A 23,441-nucleotide genomic window follows, 5' to 3' on the forward strand; every position below is an offset into this window, starting at 1 on the left:
TCTCTGTTTCTTCCACATAGGTTTACAATGCTCTTTGAAGTCGCCTTATCGCGCTACTCGTCCAGCCAACTGTGTCCGTCCGCCTGTCCGTCCGTCCGTCTGTCCGTTCGGCCTTTTTCTCCGGCTGCTGATAGAGGGCGCGTCGTTTGTCGTCTCGCTCGGGGTTTAGATCGCTGCGAGTGCTCGAAGTTAACGGATGGTGCATCAGCGTTGGCATCAAAATTTCGACTTCATCTCGTGATATTCATATTTCTACACACATATATTTTTGCATTCGCACTGTAATCTGCAATGTGGCGTTCGTCTCAATTGCGCGCAACATTCGCGCCCGCCTTCGCTCGTCATCGTCATGTAAGTTACTCCGGGGGGGCGTAATTCGTTATACGCATATATCTTCTTATTCAATGTGATCTGCAGCATGGACGTGTGATTGCCATCAGGCGAGAGGATCAATCGGTGTGGGAGCGACGTGCTCCATTTGGACCCACGCATGTGCAAAAGTTGGTCAAGCAAGGTGTCAAGGTTATCGTTCAGCCTTCGAATAGACGCGCTTATCCCATGCAGGTAAGCACATCTCATAGTATTATAAAATACTACTATAAGTGGTATATACTATTTAGTATATTAGGTATACAAAAAGTGAGGTGTGTCGTAAAAGTGTTGTTGCTTTTGTGAGATGCAAATAAGCGCATCTTTAAAAATATCATAGTCTTATAATATACTACCATATGCGGTATATACTATACAAAAAGTGGGGTGTATCGTAAAAGTGTTGTTGTGCGTTGTGGAAGATAAGCTTTTCGGGTGTGTGCTATAAATTTGGCAATTGTTGGCCTTGGTTGCAGTCAACAGCCTGTGGAAGCCAACGTTAATTCCATGTTATCTCCGACCAAATTGTTGTTATATATGGATGTTAATATATATACTACGCATATATGTATTTATACTTCCCCATAGCCAACTGATTTTCTTGGCAGATAAAATATTTATAATCGTGTTTCAGTTTGAAAACAATAACAACTTTCGATTGACATTTTCAAAACAAAAATGTATTTATAAATTTAGCAGCAAATTTAGAGATTGTGATTAGTGTTGCCTAGCAAGCAGCACATGATTTCAGTATGTTCGCACTTGTGGTTAATGCGATTACTAATCATGCGATCAATGTTATTGCATTATTAGTGAGAACTGTGAATTGAAAAATGTATGGCAATTATGTACATATTTGAAAATGATTAATAAATTAATTAATTCAGAATTTTATATTTGATAATGTGTATTTCATTTTATGTTTCGAAAATTATGTATTTGAAAATGATTATTTTAATTATGTGGAAAATAATAAAGTCAATATTTCAGAAATTTAATCAGTGATAATGAGTATTTTAATTTCATGATGTGAAATAAATTCAATTTCTAAAATATTCCATTTCCAATTTAAGTGAGAATTTAAATTTCTTTTGTTTAATAATATTAAATTTTCTTAAATTGGGAAGTTAAAGATTTTAAAATGCAATACAAATAAATTTGTTTTGATCAAATTGCTTTTAAAATTGATTAAAATATTGAAAGAAACAAGTAAGAAAGCTTCAGTGGAGTGTTGAGTTTTGAATAAAAGCAAAGCAGTGCGGTATTCTTCTTAAAATAAACCAAATTAATATACCCAAAAATACTAAAGGCTATAATTGGTATATTAATATAGTGCTACATTTAAAATATACCATACAGTACAAAATATACTGCAACTGTGGAAATCTACCAAGGTTTTATTTATAAAAAATAAAAATATTAATAAACAAAAATTATTTAAAATCAAACTTTCTTCGCTTAAATATTTAGAGTTCCCGCAAATTTTCGAATTCATAAATAAATATATTAGTTTGTTTGCAATCGTATTTAAAATGTATTTATAATTTATAATTTGTTTGCTTACTGTCCACATGACACATATCCGGTCAGAACCAGTATTGTTGGTTGTTATGCTGAAAAGAGCAATAAACTATTAAAGTGCTCTTGCAGATTAATTGTGCGATAACGAAGCTTGAATATTTCCACATAGATGGCGAGCATAAAAATCGATTAATTCTTTATTGATGCGATAAGATTAACTTATTGACTGATCTGTTTTGCTTCCTCATTCCGTAAGGCATATATGCAAGCTGGTGCTCAGATCCAGGAGGACATCAGCGATGCTTCCGTTATCTTTGGCGTCAAACAGGTGCCCATCGATGCTCTCATTCCAGGCAAAACCTATTGCTTCTTCTCGCACACGATCAAGGCACAAGAATCCAACATGCCGCTGCTGGATGCCATTCTCGAAAAGGTAAACATTAATTTACCACACTGCGATATCGTGTTAATTATCATGATGATTTACAGAAAATTCGTCTAATCGACTATGAACGTATTATTGATGAGCGCGGCGCTCGTTTGGTGGCCTTTGGCAAATACGCTGGCGTCGCTGGCATGGTGAATATTCTGCATGGCATCGGTCTGCGTTTGTTGGCGTTGGGACATCACACGCCTTTCATGCACATTGGTCCAGCGCACAATTATCGAAACTCGTCGATGGCTCGACAGGCGATACGTGACTGTGGCTATGAGATTTCGTTGGGCATGATGCCCAAATCAATTGGTCCTTTGACATTTGTGTTCACCGGTTCGGGCAATGTGTCGCAAGGTGCACAGGAAGTGTTCTCCGAGCTGCCCATCGAATATGTGCCGCCTGAAATGCTGCGCAAGGTGGCAGAGCATGGCAGTAAGTTTGGAAGGAATTAAGGAATTGAAGATTCAAGATTTTCTTATGTTACTTTTCTCTTTGTAGGTCAAAATAAGTTGTACGGCTGTGAAGTCAGTCGTTCGGATCATTTGGAACGTCGCGAAGGCGGCGGCTTCGATGCGAAAGAGTACGATGAGTTTCCTGAACGTTATATATCCACATTCAATCAGAAGATTGCTCCCTACGCCTCCGTTATTGTCAATGGCATCTATTGGGCTGTCGGCAGTCCCAAATTGATCAGTATTCCGGATGCCAAGAATCTGCTGCGTCCAGCCAACACTCCTTGGCTGCCCACCAGTAAGGGAAGTCCCGCTTTGCCACATCGCATGCTCGCCATTTGCGATATTTCCGCTGATCCAGGCGGTTCCATTGAGTTCATGAACGAATGCACCACAATCGATACGCCATTCTGTCTGTATGATGCTGATCGCAATAAGGACACCAAGAGCTTCAAGGGTCCGGGTGTGCTCGTCTGCTCCATTGATAATATGCCAACTCAGTTGCCACGAGAGTCCACAGATTTGTTTGGTGAACTGCTGTCGCCACATGTGCACGACATCATCAAGAGTGATGCCAAGAAGCGGCTACAGGATGAACAGTTCTCCTATCCCATACAGTCGGTAAGTCGAAATGCTCATTAAATTTATTATTTTTATTATTTTCTATTAAATTAGATATTATATTTATTAGGGAAGATTATTTTTAGTTAGTTTCAATGGAAGCATAGTTCTGATACGCAATATTTGCAATCGACATTCCAATTAGACACATATGAAATTCTTACTTCATTGGACATGTCTTTACAAAAAGTGTAGCATACTTTTATGTGCTATGAAAAAGTCTCAAGAATTGAAGTTGCATAAAGTTGTCGTATACGCAATATTTAAGCTATTTGAAGATAGGAATTTAATTTATTTATTTAAGAAAAATTATTCATAATGAATTCAAATTTAATAAGCGTTAAGAGTGCAAAACATGTTTAATAAACATGTTCAACAAATTTCTGAACAATTTTTAGTTGAATTTTCATTAAATATGTTTGTGTCGAGAAACAATATTTTGATGAATGAAAATAAGTATATTTTGTTTATCGATCGAGTCTTTTTTTTAAGAGAGTTTTATGAAGACCAAAATACCTTGAGCTTATCTCGTTTTCGTAAATTGGCAATCATTGATTAAACTTGAACTTGTGTAGCCCTAAATTCTCAGCAGTTATCAGTACACAATGGGCGTATATTATTTGCAATGCATTGCAATCTCTATTTATTAACACTCACTTTGCTTTCTCTCTCTCTTTCTTTCTCTTTGTTGCTCTCTCAATTGTTAGGCAATTATCGCAAGCAATGGCGAGCTGACCGAGGGTTTCCAGTACATTCAAGAGCTGCGCGACTCGCAGAATAATCGCTCGCGCCACAAGATGGAGGGACGCTCCGAGTCCCACAAGAAGGTCCTGGTGCTGGGCGCTGGCATGGTCTCGGCGCCCCTCGTCGAGTGGCTGCATCGCGAGAAGGACGTCAACATCACGGTGTGCTCTCAGGTCAAGGAGGAGGCAGATCGTTTGGCTCAGCAATATGCGGGCGTTGATAGCGTCTATTTGGATGTCAATGAGAGCACGGGACATTTGCAGGAGTTGTGCGGCAAGGCTGATGTGGTGATCTCCCTTTTGCCCTACAGTCTGCATGGGATGATTGCACGCTACTGCGTTGCGGAGCGTACTCACATGGTCACCGCCAGTTATCTGAATGATGAGATTTCCGCTCTCCATGAGGAGGCACGTGCAAATGGAGTTACGATTATGAATGAGGTAGGTTTGGATCCTGGAATTGATCATCTCCTGGCACTTGAGTGCATACACGAGGTGCAGGAGAAGGGCGCTGTCGTTGAGTCCTTTGTCAGCTACTGTGGTGGCTTGCCTGCTCCGGAGCATTCGAATAATGCGCTGCGCTACAAGTTCTCTTGGTCTCCGCGTGGCGTGCTGCTCAACACGCTCTCGGCTGCCAAATATCTGAGCCAAGGACAGATTGTGGAAATCTCCGGTGGCGGTGAACTGATGTCGACACCTCGCAGCCTTGACTTTTTGCCCGGTTTTGCCCTCGAGGGTTTCCCCAATCGGGATTCCACCAAGTACGGTTCACTCTATGGTTTAGGACGCGATGTACACACGCTGCTGCGCGGCACCATTCGCTACAAGGGCTTCTCGGAATCGATTAAGCCCATGCAGCTGCTGGGTTTGATTGATCCCGAGCCTCATGCTCTGTTGCATCCCAGCGGACCGGAGGTTACATGGCGTCAGCTGGTCACACATCTGTTGGGAATGTCCGACACGAGTATCTTCTATGAGAATCTGAAGCAGAAGCTGGTCGAGCGTCTGGGCGATGTGGATGGCATTGAGAGTCTGGGACTGCTCGATGAGACGCCTGTGGTGAAGCTGAACTCGCCGCTGGACACACTGAGTCATTATCTTTCCAAGCGCTTGGCATTCGGTATGAAATTTTTAGAGGTTTAAACTGCATATATATTATTTATTGCATATATTTATTTATTTCTAGATCGCGATGAACGTGATTTGGTTGTGCTGCGCCATGAGGTTGGCATTCGCTGGCCCGACGGTCGTCGCGAGGAGCGTGGCATCAATTTTGTGGTCTACGGACAGCCGCAGGGTCACTCGGCCATGGCCATGACCGTGGGCAAACCCGCCGCAATTGCAGCCAAAATGATACTAGACGGTAATACAAACACAACTTTCAAATTTCAAATGTATATATAAAAACGTATCTACTCGCAGGTGAGATCCAAGAACGCGGTGTGCTGCTGCCCTTCACACCGGACATATATCGCCCCATGTTGCAGCGTCTGCGCTCCGAGGGGTTGACTGCCACGGAGACATCCAGATGGCTCAACTAACTTACCTGATTTACCTTTCAAATGCTTTTGTTGGGATTCTACTTTTGTTTATTATTATTTATAAACCTATTTGCTGCCTTGTTGCGTACATCAAACAAAATTTAGATAAGACTGCACTTTGTTATCGCGATGTAAGTACGTATGATATGTACTTACCATTATCATATTGGTTGAGGCAGGAAAACGATTAAATGATTGCGTTCAAGTTATCTACTACGAAATTATGATTAAATGTAACTAATTTGTTGTTTATAAACTACAATTTATGGACTTTGTTGTGCTACCTGTTTTTATTGAGAGTTGTCTGCGGCGATAAGACTAACTACTTTTATAAGTTCAATAAAAAATAATGGATATGGTAAGGTAAGTTTCATTGATAGTTTTTCAGTCCACAAACAAAATTCTAGTTGCTTCAAAGTTATGCTTTGATTAGGAAATTTATATATTCTATTTTTTTTTAAATTTTTCCCAGAATATATGATGATATATTATTTCTGAATTTCTGAATTCCATTTATTAGTATTTAAACTTTCGATAAGTGAGAAGTGAATTAAGCAGAAAATTCAATTTAAAAAAATGTCACTTTCAAATGTTCAGCTAAGTATGATAATAAATCATCTTTATAACCTGAATATATTTGAGAATTGATTGTTTCACAATAAATCAATCATAATTAATGATTACAAAATATTCGTGGTATTAAAAAATAAGTAAAAATTCATATCACATACACTTCAATATAATTTGATTTGAACATAGTTGCTAATATTATTCGTATTGGGCTATAATTGGAATTATTTCATTATTAGCGAGCCCATAAATAATGCCGGATTATGCCGAAATATTTAGCATGGCAACTCATTGACGCAAAGGGTTATCACTTATCAGCTTGGACTTGAACTGTTTGGAAATGAATAAATAGATTGTATGTTAGTTTCTGTATTAGACTTGGCAGTATAAATAACGTGATCTATATTTAGTCAAGTGCATATGTGAAATGAGCGCCATAATTCCCACAGTCACATGATGGAATCTGCTGTTATTGATTGAGCTGTTTATGATCCTGTTATGTTGTTGTGCTTGTTCTGATGGCTGAAGTGCAGGTTAATCGTTCATTGATAGAAGTTCAATAAAACACAACACCTCATTTCTATGAATCTACATACGTACATACATGTGTACATATAACATAATCGGACTCCAAAGAGATTGAGGCTATCAGCTCTCGAGAGCTCTAACCAAACCCATGCGTCGCTGCCTGATAACCAATAACCTCTGTCAGCTGTTGTTGTTCTTGGCTGCTGCCGCCGCGCAGTTGACGCCGACGCTGAAGAGGGCGCTCAATTTTTACAAATTTTAATTCATTCAATGCAAATTCGCTTACGCACATACAAACGTTGAGTGTGCGTAGGCAGACGAATATGTGTATGCGCCTGTGCATGTGTGTGTGCTGGGAGAGACAAAAACTAAGCGATAAGAACGTGTGCAATGGGATTTCGAGGAGAGAGAAAGAGCAAATGACGCCGGCAGCTCAGCCGCAGTCGGCGCTGTAAATTAAGCTCTTGTTGATATTGTTGTTGCTGCTGCTTTTGCTGTTGTTCCTTTTGCTTTATTTTTCGGGCTGCGCTCACACCGGTTGCCCAGTTCAGTTCGTCTTCAGTCTTCAGTCTTGATAATAGTCCCGAGTCAGTCGCATTCGCACTCGCACTCTCATTCGTACTTGAATTTGTACTCGGCCGTCTCAAGTGTTCTGTTTCACAGTTATAAATCATAGTATTATGTGTAGTACATTGTATATGCATATCGAATAACGGTTCTTTGCGTGTTTCGCCAGCGAAACAAAGCAGCTGGCAAACGTGGAACTTACAAAACAACAGTTCGCATCCGTGTGTGTTTTGTCTCTCTCTGCAGGCGATTATTTAATTTAGCGTGATTGGGTGAGAGGGAGAGAGCAAAAGATAGAGTGAGAGAGAGAGAAGTGCGTGTGCCGGTGAGCCAAACCCTCTTTAATTGTGCAATGTGCCAGAACACGTTTTAATCAAAGTCAAAGGTCATTATTATTACAACTATTATCAACGTAATTAGCCGCCCCTAACAAAGTAACTGTGTAACCAGCAAGTTCAACGCTCAGCTGTTATCGCTGCAACAGCAACAACAACAACAATAACAACAACAAAAAGAAATATTCCAACTGTTAACGAGACTACAACAAGAACTACAAAATGTGTTGCATGCGCTATTTGACGGAGACTCATTTGAGGGGTTTCGAACGTTACAAGGTAAGCATTTAGTTATGTATACCCTGTAATCTACTAAACAAGGTATGCTAAATACACCACTAAGAAAATAAGTTTAAACTTTCTACACTTTCTATCCCGAAAGTTTCATAACTATCAGCTGACAAATGTCGAAGTTCTACAAAACTTGTTGCGAAAACTTTGTCAATACTTAAACTTATATAGGGTAACTTGTAGCAGGAGAGTTCTACTTTTGTTTTTGGGTTAGAAGGTCGGGGTTGGTAATACTAATTATATACGGGGGTTCAACTTTAAGCTTTGCGCACGAACATGAAAAATCAATGGATATGTATATTTAAAGCGGCGCATCAATCAATTTCAATTAATTTTATTATACCTATAGTTATTATTATCAGTATTACAACCAGTTCCGGTTTATACACACAGGAATATATGTACGAATATGAATAATAGATTTATATACTCGCAGCTAATCTGAGAATTGGGCAACATGAAGAAGATTTGAGGCTCTTATCACAATTTTTTGCTAGGGAGACTCGCTATGACTAGGCTTGGATCATTCATTCAATTCAATAAACCGGATGGCGATCAAACAAATCTGTTTCGTAAATCCCATAGAAGGCATTGAACTGTCAACATGCATAGCAAACATGTGGCGACTGAGAGATAGTTGGTAAACTCAAGCTGACTGGAATTTGTACTGCAAAGATTAACCTATATGTTAAGCATGAAAGAAGATTTCCTACGTTATATATAGATAGAACTTTAATAGTGGAAAACTAAGTATATTCTGAACTTATTATTATTTATTGTTAGTATTGTGAAATACAAAAAAAGAAACTTTGAAATTGGAACACGTATTTTGAAATTGTCTGCTGATAGCGATACTGCATAGATATAATATGAAGATACTAAAATAAACGAATTTATTTGATAAGTACTATCAGTTTTTTTTTTGTTTTAAAGGGAAAACCTTTTTGACGAAGAAGTTCTTTTAATTATTGCTTATACATTTGTTTGTAAATTTATTTTACTCTGATAAGCAAAGGTTTTAATGTGTGAAGTTTCTATGACCTACATATGATCGATTTGTTTTGCATAATTCAAATATTTTTTCTTTTGCGAACATTTCGAACATTATTTAAACTAATATTACCATTATTTATTTGTTTCCTATAGTACAGCAGCATAGACACAAGTTTTCTCAGTGTCTATGTTATGCACCCTTTCTGGAATGTCTGCGTGAAAGTAAGTAAATTAATGTTCTATTATGTATTCAAAATAAATCTTTAAAATTTCGTATGTTCGTAGTACGTTCCCATGTGGATGGCGCCCAATATTCTCACATTTGTGGGATTTCTGATGACCGTCGTGAATTTCATATTGATAGCCTATTACGATTGGAATTTTGATGCTGCCAATGATAAGTCTATAGGGAATACTGTACCTGGTTGGGTATGGACTGTGGCTGCCATTAACATACTAATCTATTATAATTTGGGTGAGTGACTAGTAACTTACTATAAAACTATAAAACTAATCAATATAGTTAATATATAGATGGCATGGATGGCAAGCAGGCGCGTCGTACGGGGACTAGCGGACCTTTAGGAGAGCTCTTTGATCACGGATTGGATTCGTATTCGGCAGCGCTTATTCCCATCTATATCTTCTCATTATTCGGCACGGTTGATCTGCCGCCAATACGCATGTTTTTCGTTATTTGGAACGTCTTTCTCAACTTTTATTTTACACACGTTGAGAAGTATAATACAGGCGTTATGTTTTTGCCTTGGGGTTACGACTTTACCATGTGGGTGAGTACTAGAAATAATAGTTTAAAGAGGAAAGTATATCATAACTTGGGAAAGTTTGTCTCTTAGATTATTCTCTTAGATTATTAATCGAGAATTATAAAAGTCTATGAGTGTTTTTAGGGATGCTTTAATTTAATTAATTCAATTTCGAGAGATTTCAAATGCTTATCATATGTTTAAAATACATCAAAGTAAAGGAAAGTATTTTGTCCCAAGCTTTAAAAAGCTTTTCAGATAGCTTTAAACAGCTTTAAGTTGCTTGGAAAATCTCCAGTATTTTATTAATTCAACAATTATATAACATACTACTTTTTGATTAACAGGGAGTCAGCATAATGATGTTTGTCGCCACTCTCGTTGGTCCAGAGATTTATCGCACCAGCTTCTACGATATAACTATTGCAAACGTGTTCGAAGTGGGACTTATTGGCTCTGGCATGCTTTCCAGCCATCCGATTATTATAAGGAACATCTATTTGTAAGTATTGAAACGTAAAAAACTTAAATTATTTGATTGTTTTTAACAAAATTCCTTCCACAGATCATACAAAAATAAGACGGGAAGAATGCGTCCCCCAATGGAAATGCTCCGTCCATTCTTTGCCTTCGTCTGGCTCTTTGTGATCACCTTGATCTGGTCGTTCTACTCGCGGAATAATGTTATCAATCTTGAACCTCGCGTACTCTGGATGCTTTATGGCACAATCTTTTCAAATATTGCTGTAAGTATATAAAAAATAAACCTCTGGATTTGCATTGTCTAAACTCTTTTCATTTTGCAGTGCCGTTTAATTGTCGCTCAAATGTCAGATACTCGCTGTGATGCATTCAATATACTTATGTGGCCCTTGGCAGCCACTGTGGGAGTTTGCTGTTTTCCCTGGTATGAAGAGGTCTTCGGCATTGATCTGACACCTCAAGGAGAACGCTGGCTCGTTCATGGACTGACCATATTCTGCACATTAGCACACTGGCATTATGGCTATGGAGTGGTAAGAAATAATTTATAAAATTATAGTACATTAAAAACTATCTAACTTTATTGTATTTTTTTGCTTAGGTCACGGAAATGTGTAATCACTTCAATATCAATTGTTTCAAAGTAAGAAAAACTCGCAGCGATTCGGTTGAGAAATTGTTACATTCATCGCAGAATAATAACAAATTGTTGAAAACCCATTGAAAACTAATTGCATACTAACCACAAAATGAAACATCGAAAAAGAAAAACAAATCAAATCAACGACAAAAAGGGGTTACCATTTTGTATGTGATATAATAATAATAATATTTATTTGGGTCTCACAAAATTCAATTTCGCCTCGCCAAAAAAAACTGGTCTACACATATTTTTAAGCGATCCCCATACACAATTCGAAAAGTTCTCATGCGCCGCATAAAATTTTATGGTAAAGTTCATCGAAAAAACAATTTCTACTTTCTAACCTTAGACTAAGTAAATAAATACTAAACAAATACGAGTAATATTTAAGAATGTAAATAGTATTAAGAGTTGCAACCCAAAATGCATGCTTGATGGCCCGAATAACTACTGCATGTTCTGTGAAGTATTATGATAATGATCTCGAGAGTTGGGAGAGATGTTTTGCTAAATACAACTTTGCCTTGTAATTCCCTTAGATTAAAAAACAACCAGTCAATGCTGTGCAGGAACTTGCTGATACCAATGGCACGCAACCAGAAACGGAACCCGTTGAGGAAGTGTAGTGAATGGATTCCATTTACCATTATTTTAGGCGCCATTCTTAAGTACAGTTGTGTGTGTGTGAGCATTTGCAAACTGTTTTTTGTTCTAGGTTAAGTTGAACTCGAACCAAAAATGTAACTGTTAAGTACAAAAGAAAAAGAAAGCTTTCATCTATGTGCCTTATTCCAGACCCATTAATGTAGGCAGCAAAAGCTTTCGCACGAAAGCTTTGTTTGGTTGCGTACTTGGTCCGCCAGAGGGCGTCTGTTTCTGAACTGTTTGTGCTGAATAAATTTCTTAAATTGTAAAATGAATTTTGACGTTTTTCTATTAAATATTATACTATATAAATAAAATTGAATTGTCTACGAAATTTTCAATAATACATTGAATTTTACGTTGTTTTTTTCATTTTATATTAAATGAGTTTTATTTGTCTGATGATATTAAGAATGCAGGCTGTAAAAATGTTATTATATTTTTAACTTTTCTGAGGTGCATATAATTAGAAACTATTATTTATTGAAATTACATTAATCTTAAGTTAAATTAGCATTTACATTATTTTATGCTATAACTGCAAGAACATTTCATTTAACAACAGAAAAGTATCTCTGAAATTCGAAACTTTAATGTTTAAGGAAATAGATTAGGAAATTATCGGAAGTCGATTAATGGTTCTATTGCGTTTACTTTAATTAATATGTTAATTAGCATACTCAATTGTTGACAGCATTAAGGTGAGTGGAAAATTCTTTACAATATTCGAACACAATTCGGTGGCAAAAGTTGCTGTCAGCATTTGAAGCCTGTTATTGTCACGTAGCGCATCCATTTCTCTTTTGAGCTGTATCTGGCCGGCGGGCGCAGCGACCCGCTTTTGTCAGCGCCAACAAATTATATCAACGATGACCTCCGTTTATCCCCCAAACCTAGTATTTCCTATTTCCCCACCCTATCCGTGTTTGCGCTAGCTTTTCTTTTGTTGAATATCTATTTATATATTTCAACACTTTTGCTATGCTTTTTTATTGGCATTGCATTTAGAAAGTGATTTGCCACATATGTATGTACGTATATACATATGTAAAGTATTACACACAAGCACACATACATGCAACACACACACACATTCATACACACACACACTTCAGCTAATGCACACACCGTTCTTTAGGTCCTTAGCCTAACGCTTTTTTGCATTCACGTCACGCATTGTTGTGGTCGTTATTATATTTGATGCCCTTCTACTTACACACATTGAGCAGCTCGAAACGTTTAAAGGGATATTTTAACTTTGTGTAAACCTCAATGTGGGCGTGGCGCGGGGATGGCGGAAAATGGTTAAGATTGCGAAACTGCGGAGGCGGCAAATACGAGCTGCTGTAGATCACGTAAACTCAGCGAGGGTCCAATCCAATATTCTAGAATTCCAACTCAAAGCTGCTCTGCATATCTGCAGTTGTCCGATTTGTGAATTCCAAATACTCTTTAGCTAAGTAGGGGGAATTTTCTTTTATTTTAGTGTCAGTCACTATTAAGGGAAGCAGAGTTGAATAAATTGGTGTATTTAAAGTTTATGTAAAGCAATCGAAATGATTTTAATTGAAAAAGCCTGAAGGCTTTAGTCGCTCTGTCTCATCTCATTGCAAATAAGGATTATTTATTTATTATTTCAATAAAATAATAATAATGTAAAGGTATACATGAATTTATTTGCCATTTTTTGATGTATTTAAGTTTCTGCATGGCAATTGAAATGTTTTCAGTGAAGAAATTTAAATTTCTCTACTTTTTTAGTGTAATGCTAACATATTCTATTCTATAGTATTATATTTTTTGAATATTTGTCAAGAAAAAAAAAAGAAACAGAACAAAAAGAGTTAAACTTTACGAATTCATATGCAAAAATATATGTCACCAAAAAATACAGATTTCTTCTTTATATAGAATTTTTATTTTCAAAATTATGTGTGTCGAAAAAATACAAATTTTATCTTTACGAATTTATATATAATTTTTATTGCGAAAATATGTGTGATATTAGATTACAATTTCAAATATATTATTTTAATTATTTATCAATTTAATTATGATCTCAATGCAAATACAGAATGTTTTCTTATAAATTTATAACCAATTTCCAGTTGCAAAAGTATTTGTAGTATCAAATTTCAATTTAATTATGATCTCAATGCAAATACAGAATGTTTTCTTATAAATTTATAACCAATTTCCAATTGCAAAAGTATTTGTAGTATCAAATTTCAAGCATTAATTTTTAATGTAATACAAAGTAAAACATTTTTTTAATACTATCATTATAATTTGATTGTTAATAACGATTTCAGACTTTCCAAATGTTAAGTTGAAATTGAGTTTGCTTTCTGAATTGAATTTTGTTTTTAGATGAAAAGTCTATGAATTTAAAATTTAAAAATTGTTGCAATTTAATATTGACATTAAAAGAAGGAGAAAATAAAGTTAGTTTTGTTTTAAAGAGTGAATAAAAAAAAATTATTTTAAAGCACTCCCATAGCCAGTGCTTAACGAAAATGTTAATAAATTTGAAATAAAGTGGCTTAAACTCTATATGTTATACATATATATTTTCTTAAAAGTGCAGCAAGTTGAATAAGAAAAAAAACTCAGTGTATGTGTGTAAATAAATTGAGTCATAAATTTGTTTTATAAGCACAAAAGACAGGCCATTTGGCTTGTGGACGATTTAATGAGTACCTTAGAGTAGAAACTCTGTACATGATGCATATAGATGTAGATACACATACATACATATATGTATATGTGTGTGTGTGTGTGTGTGTGTGTGTCGATCCACCCACTAAAGTGATGGTTCATTTGTCTTTATTTAGTCGCGAGGCACAAAATGGTCGCTTGGAGGCTGCATTTATTGACAATAAATAGGTCATAAATAAGGCACATCGAGCGATGCCAGCGAGCGGTTTGAGTTGACAATGGAAACCCACATTTTAAAGAACAAACTAAGTGGTATACTATATACATATATATAGGGGGGCGTGTACGAGGCGTGGAGGCGTGGGGGGCGGGGCAAGTTTAAGGTAGCTGAGAGTAAAACCAAAAAACTTCAAAGCGGAAGTTGCACAGCATTTGCCTTTATTTTTTGTCCTCTCGTCGTCTGGCGTTTTTGGGGAGAAGGAGGCGGTTCTTTGATGAATGGGCGTGGCACACACACCCTCACACACACACAGAGCGCTGGCAAGTGCACTTGAAAACAAAAAGCGTAAAGTTATTAAAGGTTTTTGCGCTTTGTGTGCGCCTTTCATGTCACTTACACTTTTTCTCTAACACACACACACACACACTCTCATACTTTTACGCATGTCTCAAACGAGCAGGCCAGGCTTTTATGTGTGCCCCAAGGAAGCGACGGGGGAGGGATGGGGAGGGAGGTAAGGCGAACGGAAGCCCGGCCTGACTGTAATCTTGAAGACGCTTTGCATATATAGAGTTCAGTTTTTTTTTGGTAGTCGCTTTTTACTTTTTTCACTTGAAGCGTGCGGCAAATTCAATTTGAAATTTCCAAATGTTTTTTTCCGAAAATTACATTTTTTATGAAGGGTGCCAAAGTTCACGGTGCGTGTCAACCGATGAATGGAAGCGCCATCGTTTTCTGTCGCTGCTGCTGCTGCTTTGAATGATGCATCTTGGGTAGCAGCAAAATCGACAGCAAGCGAGTAAAGAGAACAAAAAACGATGAGGAGAAAAACAAAACAACAAATGTCAAGTAAATGAATATTTTATTGCCCTGGCTGGTGGCATCAGGCAACAACAACAAAAAGCAGCTCAAGCGTTCTTCGGAGCTACCGAAATTGGCTTCCCGCTGTGTGCATTGAGTTTACTCTATAGCCGCGATGGGAGAGCAACCCGATAAAGAAGAAGAAGTGCGTGTCAACATCACAGCATCTCACAGCATCAGCATCAGCATCTTACCTGCATGCCCCAAATGTGAATATTTATAAACGTATGAAATATAATATAACATACACACACACTCTTTTATTTGATGCGTAGTTTTGTCGATGGCATGAGCTGTGACTATTTCATTTATTATATAGCATGTCCTTCATATTCCATTGAATTCATAAAGTATTCAAGTGTTTATTTAAATACACGTATTTTAGACTTTTACCAAATTCGAAATATTAAGTGGAATTCTGGCTTTCTTATTCACTTATAACTCCTAGTGTCTTCCTTAATATCATTTTATTGATGATCAATAACTGAATCTGTTAAATTTAATTTAATTATTTGTTCTTTATCTTCTTAATGCAAAAAGAAGAAATAAACAAGAAATGTATCTATCTCATTTATGAGTAATAACATGTCTTATTTTATTAAATTTATGAAGTAATAAAATTACAATTTTTATATTTCAAACATTTAATACTTTAAGTATTGAGTTAACTTCAGCTATGTTGAATATAAGATAACATATATGCGAAATTATCTTTTGCTTTTCCATAAGCTGTGTTTTGGTGCATTTCTGTCTGTTATTTAATTTAATTTGGTTTTAAAGTAAAAGTAATTATTTAAAAAGTTATTTATTACTGGTCTTAGTTGCTTTGGCTGACAATATGGTATATTTTGCATTCTATGGTATATTTAGAATATATTACTTCGTCAAATACCAAATATAGTCTTTGGTATATTTTGGTATATTTGAGATAGTATATTTTAAGAAAAAGCTTTCTTATTTTTTTGTTTTTGAATTTTTTGATAGTAAACTTTTTTTTATCGTTACTATTACAATTGATAATTTAGCTTATTGACAAATTTAACTAAAGTTAGAACTCTGCTCTAGAAACTAAACCTTAAAAATGGTAAAATTTCTTACAATCTTCCCTACAAAATTGCATCAACATTTTTTCATTTGCAATTTTCAAGAACTGATCAATTTTCATTCAATGCTCATATTCTGCTTTTGTTGAAACAAATTTAAGAAAATGTGAAATTAAATTTATTCCTATAACTTTAAGTTTCTCAAAGGCTTTTTTCATTTTGTCACTTCATTTTTACTGCTCTTTATTTGCCAGCAATTTGGATACTTTTAATTCTTCTGTGTGACATTTTCTTCTTAATTAATTTAAGAGTGCCATGGATATTATACGCAACCCCTTGTTTCAAATGTACTTTGTACTTACGCAATTATTGCAATATTTTTAATGTGCAGCGCAGTAATAATTAGAGTTGACTCTTAAATCATACTTTGCAGAACTACGCTTAAAAAAGGGGGGAAAACAGACATTTGCAAGTGAATCGAATCAAAGTTAAACTTAACTTGATTTCCACTTGAATGTGGCGATAAACATATGTGCTGTTTATGCTTATCGTGAAGTAAGACATATGCGCACGAGCGCACACACACACACACACACACGCATACGCAGAGTTGGAACATTCACATTTTATAGCATACTTTTCGCGTTGTGTTTGCCGTCTATGACTGCGACAAAAGTGACATTGAGCTGTCGCTGTCCCCAAGAGTTGAAGCTGTCTTTATGTGTATGTGTGTGTGGGAAAGTGAACTGTGCGTGTGCGTATGTGTGTGTGTGTGTGTGTGTGTGTGTGAGGGCATGTTAAAATTCATTTGTCAAAAGGATTACCATGGTAATAGGGTTTTAAGCATATATCCTGGCAGCATTTCGTTTTTTTTTTTTCTGTTTTCCGCTCGCCTCGTATTTTTGTTACCGCCGTTTGTCATTTGCCTTTGTTTTCCTGGTTTTTCACTGAGGTGTGGAGGGGAGGGGAGGGGGAAAAGCACTTTTCCGTCCATACGTCGTGGCTAATTAAAAACATGGCGTTAAACAATTATGTCAGGCATTTGTAATGCTCAGCCACGTACGTCGGGCTTTGCCACCTTGTCTCCTTGCCACCTTGCCACCTTACCCTGCCTGCCACTTGGTCAGACTTTGAGGTTGGTGGCATTGGCTTGCGGAAAACATTTGCCAAGCTGCTAATAAATTGACTGCAATCAAAGTTGTCATAAGTTCAGCCCACGCATGCTGTGAGGATACCGAGCACTGCACTGTGGGATAAAGGACAGTTTTGAAGAGTATTATTATTATGTTATACTTTATATTTTATTTTATAGATGACATAATATAATACCCAACATAAGCCATTCAATAACTAATTTATAAAATTTAAACCAGGCTAGACATTTCTGGTCTTATAGATGTTGTATTATTATTATTATTATATTCGATTTGTAGCTCAAGCTAGAGCAATTCCTTAAGTATAAAGAACATATTTCTATTGATTTCACATACAAAAGCTTTAAGCATTTTCACAAAAAAAACTTGTAAACATTTAGTTACACACATTTGGCAGTATTTAAGATACTAAAAACATATGAATAAAAGTAAAAATATAAAATAAAATAATAATATTAGTTATATTGTTAAAATAATATTAACAATAAAAAAATGAAATAATAATAAATATAGTAATAATATTGTTGAAATATAAAGTAATAGTAGTAATATTCTACAATTAAAAAGTCAATTTTATTTCAATTTACTTTATTTATATACAGAAAATATCTCAAATCTTGTTCTAATTATTGATGCTTATTTCTGAAAGGCATTAAAAAGTGAAAAGAAATGCATTAAGTTGAAGCAAATACCTCTAAGATATCTTAGACATTTTTCAATTCAGTTTTTATTTCAACAAACATTTTTCTTTTCTAACCCTTAAAACGTAACTTCAGTACCCTGAATTTGCGAAATGTTTTTGAAGAAGTGAAGTTTACTCCATGGTGTAGTGTTAACTGGAGTCACGTGCAATATGGTAGGAGTGTTAGTGAGATGGAGATAGACAGAGAATGTGGGAGTCGCTCATCCAAAGTGTCAAATGACAACTTAATACCCAAATACAAAAAGAGCGAGCAATTTGCAATAAGAATGGGCAACTGTGGCATACCCGGTATTTACATTTTTGGCAATTTAATATTAATTTAAAAAAAACTAGAGAAATGAATTACAATTTAAAATTGAGAATTAATGGATATTTTTTAAATTTCGAATTTTTATTTTTTAATGTTTATTTGGTTAAATTAGTTGTGACACCAAAATTTATATTTCATTCAACAACTGGAACTTATTTTAGTTATGGAAAATGCTTTTTGCTTCTATTCTTTAGTTACAAATCAAATTACTAAATAATTGGTGCTTTTTAAACAATTTCAATTTCAAAATTACAACAAAATTGTAAATGAAAGTTAATGCTCTTGAAGCTCTTCAAGTTCTCTATTCATGTTGATTTCATATAACATATAATTTCAAACTAAAAATACTTGTTCCACAATTCTAAATTTTAAAATAAAGCTTGTAGCGGTAGATGAAAAAGTTTTTGCTACAAACAGAAAATCAGCTCTTGTTGCGGACATTTATATGTATATTTTACTTTTTGTATGTTAAAAAATAAATATAATTAAAACTTTTGCTGTTGTAAATATTTTACAGTTAGAAATTATTTTTCATTATGTTCCTAAAATATGTTTAAAAAGTTTATAAATTAATACAAGGCCACTATAACTCTTAGCTTAAACAGTTACCAGGAATATAAAAAGCAAGGAAGAAAGCTGCAGTTCAGTGGGTTCGACTGTGGAATACCCGTTACCCATTTTTAATAAAACCATATTGTACAAATATACTTAATTAATCTACCGAAAAAATACAAAAAATGTACCGAAGACTATGTTTGGTATATCTATGCAGTGCTGAATTCAAAATATACCATGCAGTATTCTAAAAGTAAACCAAATTAACATACCAAAAAAAAAAACTAAAATATATAAAAGACTGTACTTGGTATATCGATGCAATACTACATTAAAAATATACCATGCAATACACCAAATTAATATACCGAAAAAATACTAAAATATACCGAAAGCCATATTTAATATATCTGTGTAGTGCTAGATTCAGTATTCTAAAATATAGCTAATTAAAATACCGAACAAATTCTAAAATATAATAAAGATTATATTTGTTATATGAATATATTAATACATTTAAAATATACCATGCAAAACAAAATATACCAGATTGCCATACAAAAGTATTTCTTAATAATGTCTCCTTCTACCTGTTACTTACATTTCCTGCTGTCCCAAAGTTATCATACCCTTCTACCCTATGTATAGCGGGTATAAAAAGAAAGCGACAGCAAACCAAGACGACATTGTCCTTTTTTTTTGTGTGTGAGTGTGTGTGTGAGCCCCTAAGATGATGCTGGTTAGGCCAGCATGTGGCATGTGTCGTCATCATCGTCATCGTCACCATCTTACCAACTTACACTTTATTCTCTGACCAACGATGCGAAAATGTACAAATTGTTGTGATTTATTTTAACAGATTTTTTTTTGTTAACCCAACTCCAAGTTGACTCACACACACCCAGACACACAGATGAAGGCTCTTCGACTGCTCTGTGGCATTTGCTCTATTGATGAATATGCTGGTTCAAGGAAGGGGAAGAGGAGGTGGAAAGAGGGGCCTTGGAAGTTTGCGATGCGCGCGTGACAATGCGCCAATGTGTGGTCAAGTAGTGCGCACGGCTGAGCTGCTGCTCCAGTATCCAGGACCAGGACCAGTCAATTTATGGACCAACAAGCACCACAATGAGGCAAACTTAACGTTAACAGGTTTAACCAAGCTAAGGACAACTCAACGCAACTCAACTCAACTGACATGAGTGTTAAGCTAGGCGAGTTCGATTCGATTCTCTCTCATCATTCCTCCCTCATCATTAGTGAGCCATACTTGAGTCTTTAGCAGACGATTGATTTGTCTGATAGATTTTGCCTTCTGCCTTCCCTTGGCAACCTCTTCAGTTTGTGGAGTATCTGGACTAGTGGATACTCGTTGCATGTTCCATGACAACCTCCATCGACATCGTTAGCTATAAATTAAAGCGTTTTTGGCTTAGCTCGTAATTACATTGTTTAACACAGCTCGGCAAAAAAGGGGTTCGACTTTCGGTTTATTTCACGGTCGACAAAACCACTTCACTTCCCTTTGCTTCCCTCTACTTAACTTTACTTCACTCCTCTCCACTTTAACTCCACAAAACCGTAACTCTCGAGCACTTGAAACTTCTTTGAACTTGACAACATCTGCAACAATGTGCCACATACTTTCCTTACCTCAAAAGTCTTCAGTTACATTTGATTATTCGTTGCGTTTGCTAAGCTTTTAATTTTGGGTATTGTTGATCGAAGTTAGTCAAAGCTTTGCACGAAATTCAATTTGAAATTTTGCCAAAAATTTAACTAAAGTAAGTTTCTTGCTTTCTTAATAAAAAACTCAATTATTCTTTTTTATAAAATTTACTTATTTTTGATATTTTGAAAATTTCTAAGACTGAAGAGAAATGTGTATAAATGTAATTATAAAATATATTTTAGATCGAAGTTATACATGAAATCCTTTGCCAATTGCAGCCATAATAATGACAACTTTGGAAAGACCTTTAAAGAGCTTCCCAAATTTATTTTCATTATTTGTTTCATACACATTTGCTTTTACATACGATACTGATAGGATATAACAACTTTGTGCTTGCAATAAAAGTATACAACATGAAGAATATATGGTATATTTTGTACTCTATGGTATATTTTTAAAGTAGTACTATAGTCTTTGTCTTATTTAAGTATTTTGCAGTATATTTTGTGAAATATGTTTGTATACAAAATGGGTAGCGGGTATTTCACAGTCGAGCACACTCTACTGTAGCTTTCTTACATGTTTTTTTTTTTACTTTTCACCATCCACAATTTTATTTGATTTTGTTTTGTTTATTCCAGGGTCACATATTTATAGATGCTTATATATTTTATATTTTATATTTGTACATTCTCTAATTTTAACCATCTGTCTATTTTGAAAAGTATATATAACGTATATGTACAGTGTGCTTATGTAATATGTATGTAGTTAGCATTTGAATTATTTTCCTATTTAAAATTTATAAATTTCTTAAGATTACTTACGAAATTATAAAATGTTTGCTATTACCTAAAATTTGGATAAGTAATTGTGAACTATATTTACATATTTTTGAGGCAAATTGGAGAAAAGTTTGTAGTAGGACGTGTGCCTACACACACATACATACATATACTTTAACTCGATGCTCTCTCGGCTATCCGAACTCTCTCTCTCGATATTGGCTCTCTTTATCTTTTCTCTCATTCTATTTCACATTCTATGTGTTCTATGTATAACATAATTAAGCTACGCGGTCAGTCTTGATCGAGCAGCAGAATAAATCGGACGCTAAGCTACAATTCGTGTTGTTTTATTAACTACCACAATTTCAGAAGTGGGATCGGCCATGAAAAAAAAAACATGAACACGTCTACATTTGACAAATACGCTACGGCCCAGTTAAAAAAGTGGCTAACAGAGCTACATATGTTTGCCCACGACAGGCAGCAGAGCGAAATTAATAAAACGGTTGTTCGATGTTTCACCAGAGATGTTTAAAAAAGTACCAGCAGGAAGCAACGATTTATTAAGTTTGGCCAATATTTTGTCTGGCCAAGAAAAGGAATTGCACAACAACAACGAGCGTCATGATCAGACTCAAAATGTTCGCGAAAATTCTGACAGAGGAGAGGGTGTTGACCAGGATTTGTTAAACACCATTGAAAAGCTGCAAGAAGAATTACGTTTAAGCAAAGAGGAATTGCGAAATTCGCAGAACAACGCAGCTGCACATCAGATGTCTACATCAGAAAAAGACAACAACAACGGCGCCACACAGTTTTTGCACGCAGCTGCACAGCGTTCGGCGCCAGAAGTCGCGAATTTGGGCGACAACAACAACGACAGCAACGGGATCGAGACAACAACAACGGTGCCATACAGTTTTTTGCGCGCAGCTGCACAGCATTCGGCGCCAGAAGTCGCGAATTTGGGCGACAGCAACGACAACAACAACATCAGCAGTTCTGTATTTCAAGCTATGGGCAGCACTGGAAATGTAACGGGCAGTACTGGAGAAGAGAAGAATTGAGCTAAACGAAGTAAAATGTGGATCAGCGGTCTCGCTCGCACTCGGAAAGGAAGCTACGCTAGAGTTCGACGGAAAATCATGTGCACGCATTTGGGAGAAGATCGCTTCATCACAAGGCAACATCTGTTAGGAACACAGACTGTTAGGCAACAACTGTTAGGAACATAGATTATTAGGCAGCATCTGTTAGGAACACTGATTGTTATGCAACAACTGTTAGGGACATCAACTGTTAGGGACATCAACTGTTAGGCAACATCTGTTAGGAACACAGACTGTCAGGCAACAACTGTTAGGAACATAGATTATTAGGCAGCATCTGTTAGGAACACTGATTGTTATGCAACAACTGTTAGGGACATCAACTGTTAGGGACATCAACTGTTAGGGACATCAACTGTTAGGCAACATCTGTTAGGAACACAGACTGTCAGGCAACAACTTTAGGAACATAGACTGTCATGCAACAACTGTTAGGAACATAGATTATTATTCAACATCTGTTAGGAGCACAGACTGTTAACGATAACAGAGCGAATAATGAAAACAAACTGTTAGGAAATAACACAACTGTTACGAGATTGTTATGCTAAACCACAACTGTTACGAGATTGTTATGCTAAATCACAACTATTAGAGGATCAATTTATTAAGGGCGATAGATTAAATGAAAAAAAAACTTTTATGGAATTATTAGAAGAAAATAGTTAAGAACAACAAAGATTTATCAAATTAGTAAACTCAGCAACATTCACAAAATTAGATTTGAAAATGGATACTTCCATGTTTACATGGAAGAAACTTTTCGATGATTTAATCAGGCAAGAATTAAATAATAAGTAAAAATGTATAAAAATATTTTACTGTACGAAATAATAGTAAAAGTATTAGTTAAGATTTATTTT

General features: G+C 35.7%; 2 protein-coding genes across 3 annotated transcripts; both read left to right on the plus strand.

Moving 5' to 3' along the window:
* The first annotated feature begins 153 nt into the window (after positions 1-153).
* LOC132783433 (alpha-aminoadipic semialdehyde synthase, mitochondrial) lies at positions 154-5,953 on the plus strand. The gene is made up of 8 exons (XM_060788579.1): positions 154-351; positions 418-564; positions 2,147-2,323; positions 2,380-2,758; positions 2,825-3,399; positions 4,107-5,262; positions 5,329-5,505; positions 5,565-5,953. Exons 1-8 carry the CDS (start codon positions 292-294, stop codon positions 5,681-5,683), a joined length of 2,790 nt encoding a protein of 929 aa, XP_060644562.1. The 5' UTR covers positions 154-291; the 3' UTR covers positions 5,684-5,953.
* Positions 5,954-7,334: 1,381 nt separating this feature from the next.
* LOC132798217 (ethanolaminephosphotransferase 1) lies at positions 7,335-11,776 on the plus strand. 2 transcript variants are annotated; one of them, XR_009633915.1, is made up of 9 exons: positions 7,335-7,962; positions 9,121-9,189; positions 9,253-9,442; positions 9,502-9,758; positions 10,082-10,236; positions 10,300-10,480; positions 10,541-10,750; positions 10,819-11,167; positions 11,400-11,776. XR_009633915.1 is itself a non-coding variant. In XM_060809995.1 (9 exons), exons 1-9 carry the CDS (start codon positions 7,906-7,908, stop codon positions 11,484-11,486), a joined length of 1,248 nt encoding a protein of 415 aa, XP_060665978.1. In that variant the 5' UTR covers positions 7,335-7,905; the 3' UTR covers positions 11,487-11,776. The 2 variants fall into 2 exon arrangements, 1 of the variants encoding a protein (XP_060665978.1); XM_060809995.1 differs by having other exon boundaries at positions 10,819-10,860.
* Positions 11,777-23,441: the final 11,665 nt, after the last annotated feature.

Source organism: Drosophila nasuta, chromosome 2L (assembly GCF_023558535.2).
Source record: "Drosophila nasuta strain 15112-1781.00 chromosome 2L, ASM2355853v1, whole genome shotgun sequence".
NCBI lineage: Eukaryota > Metazoa > Arthropoda > Insecta > Diptera > Drosophilidae > Drosophila > Drosophila nasuta.